The following is a 20,301-nucleotide window of genomic DNA, read 5'->3' as shown; positions in this document are numbered from 1 at the left end:
TAAATTCTTATATGTTACTTGGAGGTGTTTTCCCTGCTGTCTTCCATATACATCTTGTGAGGAAAGTTCACATACTTGCATTACTGTTACAGAAGTCAGCACCACAGACAAGCCCATGAGATTTTTTTTTTTTCCTTTTAAATTCTTTGCAAGGTTTGAATGGCATACAGCTGATGAGGTATGCACAGTGCTGGAGATAAAAGGCAATGTTGAAAAGCTCTGAGTGTTATTGTCCTGCCTGAACTTGGAATGAGGCTGTGGTCCCATGGAAAAATTATATACATAATAATGTAATTCAAACAGTGTGTTAAAAGTACACAGACACACAAAGGGCAGAACGGTGTTGTTAGGCAGCCTAAGTTCTGCAAGTTTTTAGCTTTTAACTGTTCGGTTTGGTAGCCTTACGGATAGGCACAGTAGACATAGATTCAGTTATAATCTTGTCAGTGTGATAACACAGTTGAATTCACATAACTAGCAGGAAATAAGTATTTTGATCTCCACCAAAGAATCAGCAAAGAAACAAATTCTTTTACAGAATCTTACATCATCGTCAATAGAGACAATATTTTAGAACCAACATGCAGTTACCTGTGTGGTAACTGAAAACTGTCATACGGGCTGTTAAAAAACACAATTATGCGTTTGGTCTTTTTTACAGTTATTCGTGAAGATGGTTTTGACTCTATGAAATGTGAAATTAAAGTATAAAGGAGAAAGAATTTTACTTTTCTTAACTGTGTTGTGTAATAATTGGTATTTTTATTATCAATCAGTAAAGTTAAGGCTTTGTAATTTGGTCTGTCCTTTGTTTCCGAAATGCCCAACAATGTAGACTTGATGTACTTATACAATCTAGCCATGTCATTGGTGTTTTTTTTGTTTGGGGAAAAAAAAAATTGTTACTTTTTCTTAAAATTGAGAACCTTTTAGCACTTTGTATGATAATCATCTTCTTGGGGAGTTTCTTTTGATGACTGTTAAGGTCATCTCTAGTATAGCAATATAAACCTTGCATCTTGGGGTTAAACAGGAAACTTTTAACAGGATATTTAAGAATATTACAACTTACAGTGGTTCGAATAATACAGCAACGGGGTTATTTTAGCCTGAGGAGGAACTCAAAGATTTATTTCGGTTTGTAGTTCTTTTTCTGTCAGGAAAAAGGAACAATGAAGGAAGAAATGGTCAAAGCACTGACAGGATTAGAAAACCCTATTGTATTATTTCTTTCTAGTAAATGTCTGACGGTTGTTCTCTCCACATAGAGATAGCCCACTTGGAAGTGGGGTTGGTAAATCTACGGGCAGGATGCCCTCTTGACTAAACAGCACAGAGGAGTATAGGAGGGAATAAAAGTGATACTCTTGGGGCTAAGAGCTGCTTAGAAAAAAGAAGGAATAAGTTGGGTTTTAGTATGTGTAATGTTCTGCTTTCCTCCAATGATGGCCTGTTTAATTAGAAAAGCATTTTTATGCCAGCATGCTGTATTTTTGTATATTGCATGCTATTATAAATACATTTAGGTGATGTGGTTTCATATTTGGGCTGTAGGTAAGGATGACTGTGAATATAGTTAATATGATATTATCACTAAGATTTCACATACGGTTAAACTAAAAAATCTTTTCCTTTTAAGTCCAGTAGGCTATTACTTACTCAACTGTCCTATTATTTTCCTAGGAAACAATGCCTCCACCATCACACACTGCATTTTCTGGCCATCATTTACCATTTGTGGGTTTCACGTATACAAGTAGCTGGTAAGTTAAGACTTCCAAAATTGTCTGTAGGATAGTTACATAATATCTTAAGTTTCAGTCTCTGAAACCAGCTGCAAACAGATACCAAAGAGTGTGGTTTATTGAGGAAATTACTAGGCCGTACTCTAAAATGCTGTCTTTCCAAAAGAATGAGCTCTCTACAGGTAAAATTGACATAAATTTAAAGGTCACCACCTATGTTCAGAGGAGTTTTTTTGAGAAAGGTGGTTTTCAGACAATGCATGAAGTTAACTGCATATGGCAAAGTTATGACCAGATGTGTGGACCCAGAGAGAACTTATTAGGCTTTAAAAACAGTTTTATTTCTAGTCCTTTTATGCTCTTGTAAGTCTTGAGTGGAAATTTTAAAAATTACTTGTATCAATATTTGGTATTAATGCGGTATTTGTCATGTTCATCTCTACTGCTAAATTAAACAGTAACAAGGAAGTCCATTTAAGCTCCTTGATCCATTTATGAAAATAAATAAATAAGGAATGTTTACAACCATTGAAAAACCAGGCCTATGTTTTTGCAAACACACGTGCTTAATGCTGGTTATGTGACATGTCCTGTAGGCTTCAAAAGGATTATTTGCGTAAGTAGTAGTATGTGTACATGAGTATCCACAGAATCAGGGCTAGAGCGTTTCTGATATGTCCATGCCCTAGTTGTCATGTGATAATTTCACACCATTTGTTGTGATTGTTGTCTTTAAAGTATTTGGGAAACTTGATTAATTATTTTAAAATAAACTGTTACTGTAATCTTACTGACTACCTAGACTGTTGCTTTTTGCTGTCTTGGTAATGTAGACTGTCCATACTGATAATTTTTAATCGGGAGTTCCCTCACTTTTATGTAACAAAAAATGCATTGAGGAGATCAGTCATGCTAGGTAAAAATTAATTCCATTTTTAATGAGCACATACTATCAAGGTATTACTTGACTGTATAAAAAAAGTACATAGTAATTAACAATTTAAACAACTATTTATTTGTTGATTTTTTTTTTTTTAATTATTTTAAGCACAGCCTGTTGTAAAATCCAATACTCTAATGTTTTTCCCTCAGTGTGCTTTCAGACCGCAGCTGTCTAAGACTGACAGCTGGACCACCCTCCATGGATCTTGATGCCAGCATTCAAAGAACTTTGGAGGATAGTTTAGCAACAGAAGCATATGAAAGGAGAATAAGGCGTCTAGAACAGGAAAAGCTTGAACTTAGTAGAAAACTGCAAGGTATAGTCATGTAAAAAAATCATTCAATCACTTTTTTGACTTAGATTAGCTTGCAGCTTTGTAAGGTATGGTTTATACTGTGGAAAAAAATAAATATACCTCCTGGAGTGCTTTCTAGCAGGAAGGAATTTTCTTCATTATTTCCGTTGACAAATTAAAATTCTGTTACTCTTTATGCTTGAAATATCCTGCATATGCAACTTCTTATAACGTGCTAACATTGTTCACACCATGCCTTGGTTACTGTGGCATAAAGATTTCATTCTTAAAGTCTCTAAGAACTTAGTTTGTCCAGCTGACAATTACTGAAAAATTGGAACTTAGTAGTTGGCAATTATAAATTGTAGAATGCTCAGTGGAGGGTCTTTTGGCATGTCTTAATTTATCAGTAACATCTTTTTGACCTCCTCAGACGTCAGGTGTGTAATTTTTCCCCCTCTCTTCCATGTTTTTCTAGAGTCCACCCAGACAGTCCAGGCTCTGAAGTATTCAACAGTGGATGGCCCAATAACAGCAAGCAAAGATTTAGAAATTAAAAGTTTGAAAGAAGAAATTGAAAAGTTGAAGAAACAGGTAACAGGTATGTTATAAATACTAATGTAAACACTGTAACAGGAAACAATATTTTGACAAGATTTTCTCCTAATGTAATGCCAGTTTAACTTTGGTTTCTAAAAGAGTCTTCCAGTCTATTTTGGCTTCTCATTTTACCCTTTGCTCTTCATTGATAGCTTCCATTTGCAAGGGAGAAGGAAGATTTTAGTGACTTCTGCTATTATTATTAGTGGTAAAGTTCCGCTAGTTTTAAATTGTGGTGTTGCTAATTTACATGGATGTGAACCAGGCTCTACCTGAGAATCTGTGAAACCGTGACCAATCTAGTCAAAAAAGGTAGTACTACCTTTTTGTTTTTTTTTTTTTTTTTCTTTGCTTCATCCCTCAAGGTGTACTGCAAGAGTGGATGGAGCACTTGTTTGGTGATATTTGGCAGTATCAAAAGTCACTGCAGTCCTTTCAGAAGTCATAGTCACTGTAGCATATCTTAGTATTCCTTGCTTTGTACATCTATGCACTCTGGTATGCAGGTACGTAGGTAGTAAACTGGAAGGGAGGAAGGTGTTGTTCCTTGCTTATGTGGGTAAACATGAGGGGTGAAGGCTTTTAGCTTAGCAGTTTTAATAGTCTTAAGAATATTTGATGGAAGGATAATTTGTTATGATACAAGCATCAATTAATATTTTTCATTATCTCATTTTCTGTTTAGTTTTCCTTGGAAGGGACAAATTTGTGAGATGCGATCACAGTTGTGATGGTATTTATATGATCTTTGAAAACACAGAGGTTTATAGCGTGCTGTTGCTTAGTGCATCGTAACCAAATGTGGAATAAAAGCTAGTTCAAACTGGAGATGTGGTTTTCTGAGTATTTTCTTGGAAGAGTACTTTGAGAATAGTGTGGGTTATCTGGGAGGTGGGCTGTGCACATGAAACTACAGTAATACTGAGTTTTCCAAGTGGCAGGGAGTAGTGAGGGGTGTTTTCCATTAGAGAGGACACTATGGGCTCTAAGGCTGTAGTTCCATGAGCAGCAGAGCTGACCAAACAAAACTCTGCCACCAAAATGGGTCCTGCTCACAGCTGTGTGGCCCCTGGACTCTCTCTTGACTTTAATTCACTCAATTAAACAAAGAATGAACTATCTACATACAGAGACTTTAATCAACTTATGATCTGATAAATCAGCACAAGGTGGACAATTGGAGCATATGAAGAAAAGGATATGAGAGGAGGAAGAACCAATTCTCAGCTCTGCTGTCAATGAGCTATCATGTCTTACAAACCAGAAGATTTATTTCCTTTCCGTTTATTTCCTTTGCTTCTGAGAGTTCATGAAGATTTTATGATAGCTAACAATTAAGCTATCAAGTATCTCAGTACTTTTAAGTTTGAAAAGTGTTTTTGAAATCAGTGCAGATAAAGAGCTGAATTTCTTTAATTAATGTCATACTGCCTTTCTTTAGAACTCCCAAACTAGTCAAAAAGCAAAGATCTGCTTAGCCCAGTATGCTGCGTCTTTACAGAGGCTACTGGAGACCTTTAGGGAAAGATTCAAAGAAATATGATATATGCAAATCCATCTTTTTCCAACCTTACTCTCCCAGATTCTGGCAATTCATGTTTTAAGAACTTCCAGAGGGAGAGCATTTATTGCACCACCATGTTGAATCTAGCTGTTAGTGAAGCAATTTTCCATCTCTTTAATGAATATCTTTTTAGCCTACTTTAAAGGGTAGCTACTAATACTGATATTCAGTGTTCTTGATTCGATGCTCTGAATTAAGTTAAAGGGAATTTTCTCTTGTAATATTCATAGCATAGGACTTCTGCTGTCCTGCTTCATAATGGTTTCTTCAAAATAGGATCTTGAGAGCAGACACATCTTCAAAGAGAAGGAAAGGAAGTATAGCAAGATGGTTTTTATTTAGGAAAATTAACAAGATTGATGGAGACTGTTAGGTATCAGGACAGGAACCATAGAAACAGGGAGGACAAATCTGATTCCTCTTCTCAATCCAAATAGGAAAATGTCTGCATTTTATGTGAGAAAAAAATCAGACACGAGTAGCAGTAGATGGATCTCTATTAATATGTCCTTATCTTACCTGTGGCAAGGGAAAAAAACCCAGTGAGGAAGGTTGGAGGAAACTACAAAAAAGATTTGTTTCTGGTTTGTATTTGTGAAAAGACTTCATTCAGTTCCTGGCAGCATCAGGAATGCCAGCAGTGACACCCACAGAAAGAATAACTTGAATTTAACTTACAGACAGTTTAGTTGGTGTGTTTAGACTCTGCTGCTACGTTATGGGGCAGAAGCGTGCTATGTATGAACTGCAGACTGCAGCACATAGATTATATGCTGTTAAAATTGTGTAGTCTGAAAAAAGTCTGTTACAGATACACAGACAGCTGCTCTGGCATGATGCAGCAGTTTTGTATTGTACCATAAGCATTATTTTTGGATGCGAACATGGCTTAACTAGCTCAGGGAGGATCACTCTGATCAGAGTGATGCCATGTTGGTGCTATGTCAGAACAAAGGTTTTTGTGAAGTTTCTCTCCAGCCAAATGTCCCTCCACTTGCTGCTGTAATGAGGAATAAAGCAACACGGTCAGAAAGCTCTGTTCTGCAACAATTCTCAGCTCTAGTTTGGCTCTTTGGGACCACTGGAAAGCAACATGTACAAGAAACAGCTTTTGAATGGGACCAGCCCTTCATAGAAAAGCATTAGGATCAGCTTTAAATTATATTTTATTCTTGACTAGTGAGCTTCAGCTTAGATTTTTAGTTCATTGCTGAAGGTGTTACTCGTTTCCTTTGGTAATGAAAAAAAAATTTAAAAGATGTGGGAACATTGCCTGACACAACTGATATCCCTTCTCAAATTTAAAAGAAGTCAATGTCTGGTGAAGGCAGTTAATATTGAAGTTTTCCCTTAAGTATCAGTTAAGAAATTTCTGCTCCATACCACATATATATTTGTATATTTATTCCTAGTTACAATGTGCTTTTGTTTTTTGGGGTTGGAAGTGAATAATGTGATCAAGTGAGGAAGATGTAGAGTTGTCTAATCCCTCCCCAGTTGCCACGTAACTTTCCCAGTATATACTTGAATGGCTTGTCTGGTCCAGACAGTACAGTCATTAGTTAGAAGACACTCATTTGTGCCTTGAGTTGTAACTAATACAAGCTAATCTGGTAAAATGTGGAAAAAAAGAATGTTGTATTTTGCTTGATTTCATTTTGTGAGATAGATTTTAAAACTAAATTAATGACGGAATACAGGCACAAACCAAATGATCGTCATGTCTGAATGCTTCCAAATTTAGGGGCGCTAGTTCCAAGTTTTCTGGGTGGCCTTTAAAGTATCTAAATTTCCAGATCTAGATCTGATGAACTTAAAGAAGTTTCACTTCAGGTGCAGAGCTGAACTTCATACTTTGGGATCATCTCTTGGGCAATTTAATGTAATAACACCCTACAATTAGTGTTTGGATATATTAGCTAAAATGTTAGCAGTAAATAGGGTAATTAGATGGAAAATTACCACTTACTACACATATGTCACAACTAGCTTTTGGTTATATTCTTTAACCTGTTCTACTGCCTCTTTTGGAGCTGTAAAAACCTGCTTTAAAAGGTAATAAAAAATGAACACAAAATTGTGTCAAATTCAGGAGTATCACTGGTGGGAGCTTAGAAAAATACATTTTTCTTGTCTATCTAGTTTTCCAGGAAATGACAAGCTAGCATATGCTTTCAATTTTTAAGGTCAAAGTTACAATTTTTGTTCACTAAGTTACATAGGAGAAAACTTTGAGGAATCTTTAATATTGCCAAATATGTAAAGGGCAGCGATGGAAGAAAACAGAGCTGTGGAACAAAGTAGTTTGTGCACAGATGAGAGATTTATCTTGGCTCAGCAGAGCCATACATAAACTTTCTTTTTGCTGGTGACTTCAGAGTAGACTACATAAGAGAGGCAGTTAATAATTTTTGGCTTTGAGCTACATCTCTTACTTAAATGCATTCTTTTAAATTTTTAAACAAGAGTCAATTAATTAAAGCAATAGTGAATATTTGTCTGCGTATAAGCTAAAGATATTAATTTGCTTAAAAAATTCTTGTGCTTCAGAAATTACAGCTCTTAGAAATGTATGTGTTTTTGTATTTGATTTCTCCAAGAGCTAGTCTCTTAGGGTTGCATTTATGAAGATGTAGTAAAAGGCTCTTATTAAGATGGATTCCTGTTCTGTGAGTAAATACATATGGTCTGAAGACCTGCCACAACTGAAATCAAAGGCAAAATGTCCAGTGATTTCATGGAATTTGGAATTAACCTATCTTCATATATATCTTGCTTTAAATTCTTGTTTCTAAGTGAAGGTGGGAAAAAAAGTGCCCACTAGCTAGAAATTTTCAGTTGTCATTTTCTGGGTTTCAACTTTTCATGTTGTAGCATTTGAGTGTATTTATATGACATTATTTACCTGTGATGTAGAAATGTACTGTCATTGTGTAACTAACAGTTGGTAAGAAGCTGACTGTAATAGTTTTCCTGTATTTATAGTAGTAGAGCAGATCACGTGAACACAAGTGGTTTTCACACTAGAAATAAGTAAAATCATCTGAAGTTAATTTTAAGTGCATCAACAGGAGAATGCTTGCCAGCTCTTGAGTGACCTGTTACTTGTACTGTTTCTTTCTGGGAGAATTTGGGGGGAGGAGGGAGACTGTTTATAATTACAGTGCAATAAAAGATGCATTATATATTACATCACAGTCAAATGGATAGGTCATGTTAAAGCATACATCACAGAATTATGTATAGTGTATGATTACTATAATGTGAAAAGACAGTTTGTTACCGTTTTCTATGTTGTTTTGCAGCAAGCTATGACCTTTTATTCTGTTCCCTTAAAAGCAGATAATGGCAGTTGAAACAACCTACTCCCTATTCTAAACCTGATAAGAATTACATTATTTTGTGATTAAATGGAAACTGGAAAAAAACCTGAAGGGCCTTCAAGCAACTAGACTATGCTATTCTAGAATAATGATATTTTCCTTAATGTATTTAGAAGTCTGCTGCTTTTTCTAGATTCTGGTCAGCTAGAACAGCAACTTGAGGAGGCCAGCACTGCAAGGCGGGAGTTGGATGATGCTTCCAGGCAAATAAAGGCTTTTGAGAAACAGGTCAGAACGCTGAAGCAAGAGAGGGAAGATCTTAATAAGGTAAAAGCATTTTGTCAGCAACTCTTCTAAACCCTAAAGACTACTTTATTTTTGTTCATTTTGCTTGAAATAACTTTCAAGTGTAAAATTAATGAGCAGACAACAAATGTGTAGCATGACCTACTTTGCTTTCTGCCTGTTTTTTGAAGACAAGGGCGTTATTTAACTCATTGTATATATGAGTGCTGGGTGGTCCTAGGTGACTGCTTCCAGACAGTGAATAACTCCAGGATCCAAACTGCATGGTGGCTGCAAAGAAGGTTTTATAGTTTCAGATTAAGGTGATAATGAGAGTGGTTAGAAGACAGAGTAGAGAAGAACTAATCCAGACAAATAATTTAATCTGAAGTATGGATGAGACTCTATCAGGGAGAAAATGTTGAGAATATGGCATTAAGGCTGTTTCACAGAAGTGTTTCCAGAAGAGAGATGTGAAAAATTGCCCAAATATGAAGATTGGAAAGTAGTTTGAATTAACTACTGTTAAAGAATAGTAGGTTTTATTTCTTCTTCTCTGTCCCCTGATTCCTTGTTTTCTTATTTATAACATACTGTCTTTCATGTCTCTCTTGTATTCATGGTTAAATCAACCTGTAATCAGGTGTAAAATACATTAGCCTGTTTCTCATGGTGATTATATTGGCCCAGTATTTGAGAGTCCACACTCAATGTTGATGTGCCAGCCGTATTTAACACTGTTTCTTTTAACTCTTACGGCTGTTAAAACCTTGAAAGCTGCCAGTTTGTCCAAGAAAGACCATCTCTTTTCTAAAACAACTCGTAGTGATGAGGGCCTCTTTTTAACAACCGTAGAAAATGCTTTTAAATTTGTATAGACGTCAACAGTGCCAAATATTAATTCTTTCTGCTGCTCTTCTTTTCATCCTCAGACTTGCTTTTCCTTGCTTCTTTGTTCTGCTCCGGTTTGGCTGAACATCATTAAACCATTTAAACTGTTGTGGTCCCTCATTCGTAGTGTAGTAGCACAGATCTAGGACACAGCAAGCTTTGTGAAGGTATTGTGCTGTAGAGTTATCACAGCACGGGCAGTGTTATTCCATGTGGGTTCTTCTAAAAGAATTATTATCATATATTGCTGTTAATCACTACAGTCTTTTGTTGCCTGAAACTTTCTGTAATATTTGCTATTATAGTACAATGTGTGGAAATCATACTCACCATTGCAGGTCAGTTTTCAAAAGCTTCTGAAGTAGAAATTTTCATACAACAGTGTTTCCCATTCAGTTAATGGAGAAACCTTCTTTAATCATTGAGCAGTTGAGATAAGTACTTTTCTTTTTTACTACTTTAAGTAATTCTTGAAAAACTATGCTAATGACATTTTTTAATTCAGAAAGCAAGGTATTTCTGTATTGTAATGCAAGTGCTTGAAAGCCTTTGTGTTTAATCTGTAAAAACGGAGTAAACTCCTACTTGTTTTACATTTATGCGGTTTTACTGACATTAGTAGTGTAAAACCTGGCCTCTTTCCTTATTTATGGAGGCATACAATCTGTATTGTAGATGTGTTCATGAAAAGAAATGAGTATGTAGTTTCTATTCACTCTGGAGAAGGTGTTAGATGTGCATCCAAAGACAGAACTGGCCTTGCAGCTTTCTAGGTTTATTACTTAATTCTTTTTTTAAACTGTAGGAACTGGCAGAGTCTAGTGACAGATTAAAATCCCAAGCCAAAGAGCTGAAAGATGCACACAGCCAGCGGAAATTGGCAATGCAGGAGTTCTCAGAGATGAACGAGCGGCTGACAGACTTGCACTCTCAAAAACAAAAGCTTGCCCGCCAGCTCCGAGATAAGGAGGAAGAAATGGAAGTGGTGATGCAAAAAGTAGAAAGTTTAAGGCAAGAGTTACGCAGAACAGAGAGACTTAAAAAAGAAGTAAGTGGTGAGAAGACTGTTTAGAATCTATGAAATAGTAGTTATACGTAAGGTTTTCTGACAAAGTAATTTTTTTTGTTATCCGTAAATCTTTAACTCTTTGATTGTTGTTTCAAACAGTACTGATTCTGTTTTCTAAGAATTTGAAGTGTTGAGTTTAGTGCTGAAGACTTATTTCTTATATTGAAAACCATCGATAGATTTTGGGAAAAAGGAAAAAAAAAAAATCCTACCTATTAAAAACGTGTGTACTTTTGTAGCTGGAAGTCCAAGCTGAAGCCGCAGCTGCTGAGGCATCGAAAGACAGGAAATTGCGAGAGAGGAGTGAACAGTACTCTAAACAGTTGGAAAGCGAAGTAGAAGGGCTAAAGGTTAGTCTGTTTTGATATTAACACCTGCAGGCTTACTAGTCAACTAGGACTTGGATCTGTTTGATTACTTTCAGATGTAGGACAGAAGGGTATTGTCAGTTTGTCACTTCAGTTGATGCCGAATATTAATGCAAGCATGCATCGTGTTATTGTCCAGAAAAATGAACATTTGCCTAATTGCACTTTTCAGGCCATTGTGTTCACTGCTCGATTTCATACCAAATTGCTTCCATTTTTGCTTTGTTTAACTTTACCTGTTAAAAACTTTTTTTTTAGTGTAGGATGGTTAAGTATTTGAAGATAAACCTGCAGCCTATGCAGGTTTCTGTATAGGTGGTTTGTGTACTGTGTTGTTCCTCAGCATGTCAGTCAAAAGAAAGATGGTTTTCTCCACTGTAGATGTCAACTGCTGTAACTGTGAAGGAAAAGTTTTAGTGATTCCGCCTTTCAGCCAGAAGTTGGAACATTTTTGCACAAGAACAACATTGAGCATGAAGACTTCGTTTATATTGATGAAATTGCACACACATGTATGTGTTTTTAGGAGCAGAAATTTAAGTAAGCCAAGAGTTTTAACTGTTATTTTATTCTATGATTTAGCATTTTGTACAGCGCTCTGAAGAACTTAGACTTTCTTAAAAATGAATGAGACAGTTTTTCATTGCCACATGAGGATTGCTGTTCATTTGCAGCAAAATCCTGTTCCCAGTGTTTCGTCAAGTAGGATAATTCTAAACTTTTTGTGCAAAATGTCAGATTAGGCCTATTCTGGTCTTAATTTAAGTGAGTAACAGGTTTTTTTTAATTGGAATTCTGTGGGTCATTTGTCAACCTTAAGTCACTGCACAAAAAAATTGGGTTGGGTTTTTTTTTCCCAAACATTCTTTTATTTTGCCTTCCTTTGTTAAATGAAAATAAGGAAATCCATTCAGTATGAAGTTTTGATTTGCAAAGTTTCTACTGCTGTGAATTCAGATTGCTGTCTAAAAATTAAGATGTATTTCTTCTGCTTTCATGAATCTTCACCATTAGCAAAGAGTTTGTACAACAGTTTAAAAGGCAAGAATTTATTGGAGATCTGTAGAGAGTAAATGATATGTTGATTTATAACAACAGGGCAAGTTTATCTGAAGAGGAAAAGGGGACTTGTAGTTTTCTGAGCAATATTTCACAGTACAGTAAGCACACTTTGGGTCACGTGGTGTTGTTATGATACTGCATTATCCATTCAGTAAAAGCTCTGCATGGCTTCTTAGTTGGAGGCTATCATAGAGAAAAGGTCAGTATTTAAAGAAAAAAGGAAAGTTTCTCCAATTAAGGAGACTAGAAAAGCCCATAAATGATGGTATGTTAAGAGTAAACAGGATGTTGAGGGCTAAATAAAGAGAATTTAGAGACCACTTTGCAAAGGTTGCTCAGAGTGATTGTGGGAAGTTCTTTAAATCAAAAGCAGAAAGGCACCTTAGGAAACTCATGGGGCTGCTTGTTGGCAGGGATGAAAAAGGTTATCTCTGAGTTGATAGGGTTGCGGCAGAAATGCTCAACGAGTTTTTGGTGTGTCAGACTTTACTGCTGAAGCAGCGGAGATTGCCACACAGAAGGCATTCTTTGCAGCAGGTTGGTCAGATGAGCTGGATCAGTCTGAGGATGATGTGCAGGAAGCATTAGACCTGTCAGGTGAAGATGTGAAGTCACCTGGACCGGTGGCCTTGCTGAGGGGGTTCTGAAGGAACTCGGGTGAGAAGTAAGAGAACTGCTGGCCAAGATGTGCACCCTGTTATTACAGACAGCCCACTGTGCCACTGTAACTCTCATCCAGAAGATCCTGGGAACTGCAGAGGAGTGGGAGAGACTTACTTAGGAAAGGGATAGAAGCTGTAGTAAAGAATAACATCGGTGAGCTCAGGGATGAAGCAGAACCTATTGGGAAGAACACAGCATGCCTTCTGTCCAGCTGTGTCCTGCAACACTGACTTGCTGGGGTTCTGCAAAGTTCTTGGTAAAAGTGTGTGGACAAAGGAGATCCAGTGGACGTCACATATTTGGATTTTCAAAAAAAAATCAGGCTCAGTGTGAGTCAGCAGTGTGCCCTGGCAGCCAAGAGAGTGCATTAAACAGCATCTATCTATCTATGTGCCAGGAGATGCATTATGTCTCAGTTACACCATTTGTCCACTTGAAACAGGCATGTATGAAAACACCTATTTGGAATTTGTGTTTACATCAATTCAAAGTATATTCTCTGTTTACTATATTACTCTAGTTCTTTAAGTCACTGTACAACACCATTCAGCTTTCTCTTCTACTGCACCATCTGCCTTATGGTCTTAATAATATCTTTTCATTGTGGAAAAAAATGTGAAATACCACTAAAACATTTTACATACCTGATAGATGATGTTGCAAAGCCTAAACTTCTGATGTGCTCCGTGGCCATATATATGTAGGCAATTAGGCATGTTGAGCAGTAGCAAACAAGTTTGGTAGTTAACTGCCTGTGCATAAAAGAAAATTCCTATACTTCCTTCTTTTTTTTTAATTATTTTTTATTTTTTATTTTAAATTTTTCTTTTTCCAAACCATCAGTGTCCTGTTAGGATGGCATCTTTTTTTCCCCAATTTACCATTCTGCATCCTAAGGGCAGGATTTTACTCTTGGATCAAAACAGATGGTCATTTTGACGAGTTAGAGAAAACAACATGGTAGCAGCACATATCTGGCTCATATGTTTAGGGGGTTTTGCAGTGTTCTGCTGACACTAACAGCAAGGCCCAGCTTTCCCATAGAATTTGTCATGGTAGAAATTCAGCTTATCTGAATGTTCTACAATGACATTTAGCTCTTAAAATCTATTCACACACCAACAAAAGAAAATTACCCAAAGCCATGTTTAATTAAGGATGACTGAGAGGATTTTAATATCTTATGGAATACCATCCATTCATAGAATGGAGATACAATTAACAAAATATTTTCAATCCTCCTAAAGGTGTGAGACATTCACCATAAGGAAGCAGGTTTTCCTGAAAGTTACCTGCACTTTCTCAAAACACATTGTTTTTATTAAGCGATTTCCTTTCCTTAGACTACCTTTAATTACATATTTTTAAAAAATTGAAAAAATTCCAAACCAAGTAATAAATCTGTTTACATTTAAAAGTATTCCCATAGTTGGATTTCAGTGCATGTCGTGCCACTATCTCGTTTTGAACCTGATCTTGCTCCTCCCCTATGTTATGACAGGACATTGAGTTTAGTGAGTGCAGCATTTGGTGCAAATGTGTATGCATCCTGAAGCAATGTGTAAAGACTACTGAAATGCTAGAAGACCTCACTAAGAGAGCTATGCAGCTGCGAAAAAGTGAAGTAATTACTTTTATGGTTTAGAGCTTGTTTTTCCTATTAATCCACTATGATGTAAACGGTCAGTTTAAGTAAAATAGGTCAGGTTCCCCTCCTGACCGATGCAATCCGTATAGTGTTTCTGTAGCTAGATTTTAGCCTTCAGTTAAGCCTCTGCTTGTCTTAGTGTGGCTTTTCCACAAATTATTTGTGCTGTAAAATATATTTGCACTCTATCATAGTCCTTGTTCTATGTTCCTGAAAGTCACGTGAACTTGTTGCTGTCAAGTGAGTGCGAGCATAAAAAATCTTTTAATTCTGTGGTCATTACTGGCTGCATGGAAGGGGACTTGGAATGTGGCCAGAGATGTTTAAAGTGATGAACAATGAAAACTATTACTGCATTTAAATCACAAAATGGTGAAGAGTACGGTGCAGATTTATGCTCTATCAAATTTTCCAAAAAATTGAGATAGATATGTTTAACTCAAGTCCGTAACGGGATATTTTCTAAACGCAGACTTAGGAATATTGAGTTGTTATTAAGCATCATTTTCAGCATTCTTGAGTGCTAACTTGGGGCTGTTTATTTTAGCAAAAACAGGTTGGTCGCTCACCTGGGGTAAGCAGTATAGAACACCAGCAAGAGATCACTAAATTAAAGGCAGACCTGGAAAAGAAAAGTGTTTTCTATGAAGAGGAACTATCTAAACGTGAAATAATGCATGCTAATGAAATAAAAAGTCTGAAGAAAGAACTGCGGGATGCAGAGAGCCAGCAGCTTGCCCTCAAGAAGGAAATCATGATTTTGAAAGACAAGTTAGAGAAAACCAGAAGAGAAAAGTGAGTATTTTATGAAATTTACTTTTAAGCTCAAAATATCTTTTGAAGTCTCCTAGTATGTTTCCAAACACACTATGACTTGCTTAATTGTAGTACGGACAGGTGCATTTTGGCTGAGCTAATGCCAAGGTTGAAAACAGTCACCTTTAAAAACAAAACAAAACAAAACAATCCACATTGCTGTACTGAAACAGTTAATTTTGCATCAGAATTCTTGCACTAGCTGGCCATTCCACGGTATGTAACTTGAGTTGCAAACTTGCAGCTTGGGCTAAGTCGACCCCTGAAGCTTATGTTGTAGTTTAACGTAGTTTTTTGACATTTTTTTTTTTCAGTTTGGTGTTTTCATCTTTTGATGCAAAACTAATGTGTTAGAGATCAACTATTGCTTACATTTCTGACAGCACAGGAACCGTCACTTAATGCAGACTAAGGCTAGTCCATGCTGGGTTCCATCCAGTGTTAACATCAGTCCGCAGACTACTGTAGGCATAAGCTGCTTTCTCTCTTCTGACATGGTAATTTGTCAGAGACTTGCTTTTTTTTTCCTCCCACATGGTGGAGCTTATAACCAGCCTTAAGAATCTTCCTTGAGACATTCATCAATAAAAACAAGTTTTTCTGTTGGATAGTGTCGTAATGGAAGTAGTCATAAATTGAACGTGTTCATTTTCATTCACAAAAAATTTCAGAATGCTTTCTAGACACTAACATAGATGCTTTTTTTTTTTTTGCTACTGTAGCAAGATGCCATGTTAGAAAAACCGGGGAGGAGTTCCTGCTGAAATCTTAGCCAAACTGTAACTAAAGTCCTTAAATAAAAGTAGTAAATAAAATACAGAACTTTTTGAAAAAGCTTATACAAGTAGAGGTGGAAACATTGTTTGGTTTTTTGGTAAATTGTTTGCAGCAGGGGAAGTAGATCATACAGCCTAGAATGCAGTGGATGAACTGTTTCTTCCTAGAATATAGCTATTCATAGGTTGGACATATTAACACAGTAGTTTGCTGCTTTGTTCTAGGTTGAAAGGTAAAACTTGCATCAGCAGCGTGTTTTCATTGTACCACAACTTAATGGTCTTGCTGACCTATGAGTTATAAATGCACAAAAGGCTATGTTGTCTTGCAATGTATAAAGGTGATAGTATGATACTCCTTTAATGCCATGTCAGTCCAGTAGTGTCTCAGAAGGAGGAATATTCAATAGAGAATAATTAATACCTCTTTCTGCAGGCTAAACTGTTGCTAAAGATCATACTTCCAAACACAGACCAGACCAAAAACTCCTTGGAGTTGTACAGCTGCAAAAGTTCTAACTAGATGTCCACCTAGTGAAATAACAAATGACCGAATAATGCTGATCTGCTTCATGCTAGCTAGTTCTTTCAATCTAGTTTCTCCCTCTGAATAAAAAAAAGAACTGGGTGCAAATCTAAAATGAGTGCTGATGTAACCATGTGTTTCTGTATGTATTTCAAGTGTTGATGTAAAAGAACATTTTAAAGCACGAATAGAAATGTGTCACATAACCAGCATCTTAATGGGAAGGGCTGCAGCATCATACCTGATCTTGACTGGGTTTTGTTAAACAGATCTGCAGGATCTCATGCAAGTATTAGGGCTGCACAGAAATGCAGAAGTTCACTGTTCAAGGTGTGCTACGGATTGACTTCTGTAATAGTTCAGGGATCTAGAAGGGAAGCTTAAATACTAAGAATGGAAGAATTGCTGTTGCTGCTCGATTCTCAATATTTGGTAGTTTTTCATAACAGAACATGGATTTTTTTTTTTTTTTTGGTTCCTGTTTGCACATACTGTTTTTAGCTTTTTGTAATCAGGCATGCAGAGCTTTTTGTGAGTCTTCCAGTACAGAGGTGTTCAATGTAAGCGTTGAAAAGGAAGCACCTGGAGGCTTTATGCTGAAATAAGTGGATTTATTTCAACAATAGCGTTGGGATGGGCGTGGGGTTCAAGTGTGCGTATACAGTTTGGCAAAAAAAAATTTAGTAGTCTAAAAATAATCTTTAGTGCATACTTTAAAAAAAAAAGGCTTTGGCAGGGCTATAGTATAGAGTGAATTATGCAGGTTATTCTAAGCAAGGGTCAACAAGAACTTGGTCAAAATCTCTGTGTACATTTTTATGTAACTTGCATGTTGGTGGTTTTTGTTTTATTTTTTAAAATTGGGGTTTTTTTCTCTATTTCCTTCAAATTTAAGCTTTCTTACTTCTGTTATTTCAACAGCATAAGTCCTCAAGGGAGAGAAACTACCTTTCTGTACAAAATGATTGCCCTTCGCTAAAGCCTCATAAACTACATGCTATTAAAATTGGGAATGTAGGAACCCAGTAACAGGCCAGTGATCTGTGTAGCATGATATTCCATTTCTTAGAATTGTCATTATGAAATATTTCAGAAGAAGACGCAAGAAACTGTGTAAAATAAATCATGTTTGTACAAGTTTCTTTTAAGCCCGTCATATAATGATAGATTTATAAAGCAGAGAACTTTATAAAACAGCATTTGCTGTTTTTAAATTGTGTGATATAAAGAAGCCTGAGGCCTGGTGTTTGTTGCAGGTCTACTTTTCTTGGTTTCAAAGCAGTAAGATAAAATATTTCTTCACTTTGTACAGCAGCAATAAAGAGCTGGAGTGACAAAGTGGTACCATAAAGCTGTATTTCACGTTGTTTGCATGTGGTTTGTTAGAGTTATTTTCCTGATAAAAAGAAAGCTGGATCATGTATGATTTCTTAATCTTGAAGAGCGGATACATAGCTAAATTTTAGATAAGAGAAAAAGCTTAATGGGAGAGGAGGGTGCCAAGCTTCAAAGTAAATGTGTTATTCTGATCTTCCTGGCTGTCCAAGGTTTGCCTATGGAGTCTGTCACAGTTCTGTGGTTTGCTGAGTTGGTATTTGGGTGTGATAGATTATACCCACATTCTCCTCTGTTTAAAATTTATCTTTGTTTCCGTATTATACTATACCAGTCTGACTTACTGAGTTAGTGACAATCACCAGTTGAATTAAGAACATAAAATACAGAAAACTAGAAATGTGTTGGGCTCTTTTACCAATCCAAACCTTCCTTAATCCACCACCATTAATGGCTTCTTTGAGCCTTAAAGACTTAAAAGAACAAATTTTAGACAAATACAGAATAAAAAACCCTAAATAAAACCATAAAAGCTAACTAAAAGTAATAAATTAATTAAAAATTATCTCAGTCTACGTCTACTGTCTGAGAAACTAGCTTTGAATCTATGCCTTGCAAACAGAAGCAGGACCTGTTATTAATTCCCCTGACAGCCAATGCTTTAATCTCTTCCTGCCTTTTCCCTAGACTGCTCATCATATGCATGGAATCTGTTGATATAGAAAAGGAGTGGTGGTGGATTTCAAACTTGGCGTTTAAACAGTAATGATAGTATGTTACTTTACTAGGATGTAGTGTTATGTTTCAAAGGATGCTTAGCAACATAGAATTTCACCATCAGTCTAACATGCTGTACTAGATTTCAAAGAGTGGTTGAAGCACTAAATGAATTTCAAATTAGGAATAGGAAATTCAAACCAGCATTACTCCTAACTGGATTCACTGTAACCACTGACACTTCTCATCTTTTAAGGGTGTTCTCTCGATTTGGCAATTGTAGTAGTTCTGCATCTCGGCAAAAGAGGCAAGGACGTAATTTCACTGTTCTACAATGTAAAATTCTGTTCGGTATCCAGAAAAAAAATTGCAATGCTCAATACAAGTTTTCCCCTGGATTTTACATTTACAGAGTTAACCCTTTGTACGGGGCACTTTTTCAAACCTTTTAAGGCTGGACAGTGGTATTTGCTGAGTGGTATTTACTGTTATCTGTGGCATTTGTAGAATAGTTTCATCAACCTACTGAGGAGCTTTGTGGCAGTTACCTGAGTAACTGGTGAAACAGTGAATAGAAGATGCAAATGTAGTGAGTCTCCAAAGAGTGGATGTGAGGTGGGAGTTTACATTTGAAACATTGCCATACACCACTTTAAGGAAATTACAATGTTTTTTGGCAAATGGAGGACTTGCAGCTTCATTTATTTTCAGATTCTCATATTCATTGTGTGTGATTGAAGTTGATGTTAAGCAGAATCAACCAGGGGTTCTCCTCTACTGAATGACATCCACAGGAGAAGGGACGGTTTGGGGGAAACAGCTACTTTGAAACTCTTTCTCAGAAAGAATGGTGCAGACCTGCTCTAGAATCTAGTGATATTAGGAGTGTCTAGGTTTTCCATCCACTTTTTGCTGATAGTAAACATACAGTACCTCATTTAACAGTTCGAATCTGTCCTCTGGCAGTTCTAAATAGTCCAAAGACTAGCCCATATAACCTTTTCTCATCAGAGACCCAGCCCAAAGTGCTCTAATTTAGCTTCTGTATGTTCTGGTTTCATATGTGGTCATTTCGGCTGTCATTCTGTGTGAAACTTGGAATTATAGAAATGTCGTACCTTAAGATAATGTTTCTGTGAGCTGAGAATTTACCCTGAGTGTCTTAGAATATTGACAACACACTTCGGTCTGCAGAATTACATCTGCTCAATATTTGAAGGATTCATCTAAAGAATAAAATATGTGTAAGTGAATTGACAGATGTTATCTCAGTGGAGCTCCATTAATTCCCTACTGAAGGAAAGATCATTGTCTAATGATAAAATTTAACTGACTGTCTTATAGTCCTAAGATGGTAGTATAATACCTAACTTTCTCAGTTTTAATAGGCAATGTAATACTTCCCATTCAGCTAGTGTGTGCATTGATTTTGTGTATTTAAGTGAATAGTGTGATGAGTTTTAGAATAGGAAACTTTCTAATCCAACTTCATTTTATTTCTTAGCCAAAGCGAAAGAGAGGAATTTGAAACAGAGTTCAAACAGAAGTATGAACGAGAAAAGATTCTGCTAACAGAAGAAAACAAAAAACTTTCAAATGAACTTGATAAGGTAAGTGCTGATTAGTCTTGAGTTTACAACTGTTGTATACTATGTACAAATACGGAGCTGTGTTG

General features: G+C 36.4%; 1 protein-coding gene across 4 annotated transcripts in view; it reads left to right on the top strand.

Annotated features, from left to right (window-relative positions):
• The window catches only part of CDC42BPA (CDC42 binding protein kinase alpha), a gene marked incomplete at its 3' end in the record, with an annotated part of 187,639 nt that overhangs the window by 112,868 nt on the left and 54,470 nt on the right, over positions 1-20,301 (top strand). For all 4 annotated transcript variants that reach the window (XM_081997793.1, XM_081997796.1, XM_081997795.1 and 1 more), the window contains exons 9-16: positions 1,684-1,763; positions 2,838-3,004; positions 3,462-3,584; positions 8,664-8,797; positions 10,452-10,694; positions 10,955-11,065; positions 15,004-15,251; positions 20,131-20,236. In XM_081997793.1, the coding sequence (XP_081853919.1) occupies positions 1,684-1,763; positions 2,838-3,004; positions 3,462-3,584; positions 8,664-8,797; positions 10,452-10,694; positions 10,955-11,065; positions 15,004-15,251; positions 20,131-20,236 (1,212 nt within the window). The remainder of the gene's footprint in view (positions 1-1,683; positions 1,764-2,837; positions 3,005-3,461; positions 3,585-8,663; positions 8,798-10,451; positions 10,695-10,954; positions 11,066-15,003; positions 15,252-20,130; positions 20,237-20,301) is intronic.

The sequence above is a fragment of the Phaethon aethereus genome (genome assembly GCF_964289735.1).
Source record: "Phaethon aethereus genome assembly, chromosome: 3".
In the NCBI taxonomy this organism is placed as follows: Eukaryota; Metazoa; Chordata; class Aves; order Phaethontiformes; family Phaethontidae; genus Phaethon; species Phaethon aethereus.
Note: the sequence above shows the minus strand (reverse complement) of the source record. Positions and strands in the feature narration are given on the sequence as shown.